Raw genomic sequence first — 4,944 nt, 5'->3', positions numbered from 1 at the left:
ATGGTTGCATGATGGTGAACAACACCATTTTGGCTTATAGCTGCACACATGGTTATGTTACCACCACGTTGTCCTGGGACATTGATGATGGCACGGTGTCCAATAATGTTCCTGCCACGTCTCCTGGTTTTACTGAGGTTAAAACCGGCCTCATCTACAAAAAGTAGCTCATGTCCCATGGCATCTGCTTCTAGTTCCATCACTCTCTGGACAAGACAAAACAAATGCAACACATCAGGCCCATGCGTAGCACTACAGTATGCACTTCCAAATTCAGAACCAATGACACTATAGCTTACCTGCACATAGTCATATCGCAGTTGCTTTACACGTTCTGTGTTTCTCTCGAAAGGAACTCTGTAAATTTGCTTCACTCTTATTCTGTGGCGCGCAAGTACACGACTTAGTGCAGAAATGCTTACACTGTGTATATTTTGAAAGATGGTGTCATTATCAATTATGCGCTGCTGTATTTTGCGCAGTCTTATTGCATTATTGGCAATCACCATGTTCACTATATGGGCCTCTTGCTCTGGACTGAACATTCTTCCTCTGCCCCTAACATGTGGACGTCTAGCAATTCTGTAAAGTAACAATTTCAGTATTTTTGCATGTATGGTACTGTTGTGTTTCTCATTAGAGTATGGCAGTGCTACAAAGTACTTACCGATTCTCATTTCGAAATGTCCTAATGATGCTTGCCACAGTGTAGCGGCTCAAATTAGGCTGAACCCGTTGGCCAGCAGTCATCAGTTATTCTATTTCTTACTCTTCTTACCCTTCCTCTTTCCCCTCCTCGTCCTCTTCTTGCTCCTCCTTGTCCTCTTCCTCTAACTTCCTCTAACCCTCTCACTTCTTCAACTCCACGTCCTCTTCCTCCAACTTCTTCACCTCCACGTCCTCTTCCTCCAACTTCTTCACCTCCACGTCCTCTTCCTCCAACTTCTTCACCTCCACGTCCTCTCCCTCGGCCTCCTCGGCCTCCTCTGATTCTCACTCTTCTCACTCTTACTGCTCCTTCCATTGTACTCCATACAGACAGCTTACCTGTGGCTTATTTATAGTGCTTAGGCTGATTGCAAAGTGAACTAATTATCTAAAACAGTTTTCACATGTGAAAGTGTGCCAGACAGTTAGCAAAATAGTGTTAATGATAGCCATACATGTGTATAATTTTGCTAGGAGTGTGTTGGAAATTTGGTAATTGAGTGTAAGCAGTGAGTTGTGTTTAAAGTTCTGCAAAAAGAGTGTTGTGCAGTGAATTGTGCCTACAGTTTTGCAAAGTGTGTGTTACAAAATTGCAAACTGAGTGCAAAGCAGTGTTTGTGCTTTTAGTTTTGCAAACTCAGTAAGTGGTTTTGCTATACGTATTAAGAGTTTTAGAAACTGTGCTACAAGAATCACGATTAGCGCTTAAGCATTCAGAAAAAACTGTAACTGTTTGGCCAGGATGCATGTTGGTAATGCAGACTGTGTGATGAGTTTTGAAAAAGTGGCTTCAGTTTTGACCATTGCATCTTAGCAATTGAAAAAAACTATAAATGAGGGATCTCCTAATGCTAACCTAAAGGCAAGTGAGAGAAAGGCCAGAGATACCCAAGGCTCAAAGGTCATCCACACACCTCAGCAGCCCTGATTAAGCTTCCTGACAAAGGGAGGGGGTGGAATAACTCTTAAGGACAGAACAGTCTCCTTCATTCAGACCTTGCACACACATACACACAAACAAGGAGCTAACAAATTGTGGATTGTTAAGGAGAGTTGAATCTCCGGCACCCACATTTTTAATTGCAATGTATAACTTGGATTTTAAAATGCAAACAAACAAAATCCTGTGCAAAGGATCATACGATTTTAGGATTTGTTGTGATCAGCAACTAAAACTAAAACTGCTCATGTGCATTAAGTGACTTTATACCATAAATAGATTTTTCTTTTTCTCAGACTCACTGCAAATTACAGAATGTCCTCTTTTCTTAACGTCTGTTGGTTTGAGACCTAAAAAAAATAAGCTTAAGTAAACTGAAATCAAAGCGTTTGTTTTGGAAACTTGCAGTGTTAGTCCAAAACTCTTTTACACCCTGGGGGGTTAACAGCACACTAGCTGAGACACCCCCACTTCACAAAACACACACACACATAATGGATTGATGTGTGACGGCTGGGGGGCTGAAGACGGCTGCTGTGTAGCTTGTATAAGTGGCGGGGGAGAAGTTTTACAATAGAGTTTTTGGAGGGAAATCAATACTCTTGTGTCTCAGCAACTGAGGGATGCGGAGGAGGGATTGTTGTCATGTTGATTGTGTAACTGATGTCCAGAAGTAAGCACATTAGTACTTCATTCCTTTCTTCCACTCCTGCACACATAGAGTCCGCAACATTCAGTATTTTATGTATTTTATAATCTTGTATCTATGTCTGTCCTGTATCTACACCTTGTTGCAAAACCAATTGCCCTACAGGGACTAATAAAGTTAAAGTTGAACTTGAAAGTCATTCCCCCTCCTTTACCACTGCATTTATATAAAAAAAAAAAAATGTTATTATTAAAGTGGCTGACAGCTACCTCCACATGGAAACAATATTTGTTTACTGGTTGTTATTACAGTTTTTTCACTTGCTAACCTGCATTTGTCAAATCTGAAGTCACATTGTCAAAACTCTTCACACAGTCAGCGAAACATCGAAGTGTATGTGGACCAAACTGTGAATCATTTTTCATTGCTTTCACACAAAATGCATTCAATGAGCACTTTCTCCAAAATCCATGAAATCTTTTCCCATTACTACTTCACCACCTGCAAAACACTGTATATCTGCAGCACATTTTTCAAATGCTAACACACTGTGTCCAAAACTGTTAAAAACACATTCAAAACAGAATTATGCAAATATCCTGCATTTCTGCAGTAGCTGGGCAGATATACAGTATATAGAAAATGTTAGCAGAACATTTACGTACATTTTATGTTTACATCTATGTGCTTAAAGAACTGTGTGTAGTGTTTTGAATGTTGTTTTACAGCAAAACTGCAAGCTTAGTGTAAAGCAAGAAAAGTGCTTATATTTTAGCAGAATTGGTTCAAGGGGATGGTACATCAATTACAGGCCACGGTCATTGTTTCTCACATACCAGTTTTACTGTGTGAACAACTTAAATTGCAGCACTGAAATTTCAGGAACTTTTTTTCACAAGTAAATTACTGAATGCAGTAAGAGTAAATGTCTGCATTACTGATTCATTCTTGTTACATATACTATGGTACAGTCAATAAAGTCAAAATATGTTATTCTTACAGTTTTTCTCAGTCACTTTGGTACATAAGAATCATCCTTAACATTTGCAAAACTATTTGTATTGGTAAACTATGACTAAGGTTTGGATGACAATGATTGAAAATGCACAAGACTGCACTTTTTCTGTCTGGCATAGTTCAATTTCAAAAGTACAAAGTTATACATTGCAAGGGATTTTTCAGGATTCACAGTTACGCTTTTACTGTACGCACTGTAATCTGTTGACAGAGCATGTCACTGTGATGCAGAAAAAAAAACGAGACTATATTACAGCACCACATAGCACAACGGAAACAATTACAATATAAGAAATGGAAACACCCCCTCAGGTTGACGTTCCTGTCTATTGGGCCACAGATTCTTATTCACATTACAACAGATATCTTCATCAATTTACTGTAGGACACATTTACAAAAAAAGCCTAATAGACATGTAGAAAAAATGCTTTGCAGATTATGAGGAGTTCAATCATTTTGCATGTGACTTACACAATGAACTTATGACTAGATGTTTTGGGGGGTAAGACTATTCAATAGAGAACCAGTATAATACTTTGTGATCAACATGACATACACTAAGCAATTGATAATGTAGGAAACAGCTAACAATTGTACATAATCATTTGCATAAATGTGTCAAAGCATTTGCAATTTGCATAAGTGCACAAGTGACTAGATGACGTAGAGGCTGAACAAGTAGAATTTCAATTCTGACCTGAGAAATGTACCAAAGTGCCTGAGAGCAACTGTATTCTATAATGAAATACTGATTTATATGAAAAAATCTGTCACATTTCGAGGATAAAAGTTCATCAAATTTACATAATGTTTCCTTTTATCAGTGTTTTGTAGGTCAGTGTGTTATGAGTGACAATGTTTGCTTTCTGGGTGGGTATTGTCGCCAGTGTTTTGGTTGAATGAGTTTATTTTGAGACTTGTATGAAGTGTTTTGGTAGTTTGAGTGACTTTTGGAGGTGAGATTAACTGTTTGGCCAAGATGCATGTTTGTAATGCAGACTGTGTGAAGAGTTTTGAAAAAGTGGCTTCAGTTTTGACCATTGTATCTTAGCAAATGAAAAAAACTGTAATTGCAGGATGCAAAACACAAGACTGGGTTTTTAAATATAATGAGCTCTGTTTGAGTTGTATCTCATCACATTATCAATTCAAAAGCAACTGTTCTGGTAAAGCTCATGCAGTTTACTAGGAATGACTAATCAGCGTGGTTTCATTTAGAAAATCAGCGGGGATCTTTACAACTAGCAGGGGCACCAAGAAGTTACCTTCCCTCCCTGCAGCTCAATGCCCCATCCCCCTGTCCTCAGTGCTACTCACCCCCACCATTACTCCCCGAATGTCCCCTAAGGTCATGCTCTCCAGGGTCACCAAATCCCACCCTGCCCCAACCCCCATCCCCCCAGCACAATCCAAAAGAGCTAAAGCAGACATAATAAGCTATGTGTTAATTGTGTGTGTGTGTGTGTGTGTGTGTGAGTGTGTGTGTGTGTGTGTGTGTGTGTGTTTGTGTGTGTTGGCCAGACAGAGGTTTGTTTTGGGGGTGGTGTGCATTTGTGTGTGTTGGCCAGACAGAGGTTTGTTTTGGGGGTGGTGTGTGTGTGTGTGTGTGTGTGTGTGTGTGTGTCTAAT

At 39.5% G+C, this 4,944-nt stretch overlaps 1 protein-coding gene across 1 annotated transcript in view; it reads right to left on the bottom strand.

Moving 5' to 3' along the window:
* Positions 1-4,710, bottom strand: part of LOC123983470 — a 6,262-nt gene extending 1,552 nt beyond the window's left edge. Inside the window, exons 1-4 of the mRNA XM_046069728.1 lie at positions 4,633-4,710; positions 854-981; positions 300-381; positions 49-206 (exon numbers count right to left, since the gene is read on the bottom strand). Of these exons, the coding sequence (XP_045925684.1) occupies positions 49-206; positions 300-381; positions 854-981; positions 4,633-4,710 (446 nt within the window). The remainder of the gene's footprint in view (positions 1-48; positions 207-299; positions 382-853; positions 982-4,632) is intronic.
* Positions 4,711-4,944: the final 234 nt, after the last annotated feature.

The sequence above is a fragment of the Micropterus dolomieu genome, linkage group LG14 (genome assembly GCF_021292245.1).
Source record: "Micropterus dolomieu isolate WLL.071019.BEF.003 ecotype Adirondacks linkage group LG14, ASM2129224v1, whole genome shotgun sequence".
Classification (NCBI taxonomy): Eukaryota; Metazoa; Chordata; class Actinopteri; order Centrarchiformes; family Centrarchidae; genus Micropterus; species Micropterus dolomieu.
This window is presented reverse-complemented; position numbering and strand designations above follow the sequence as displayed.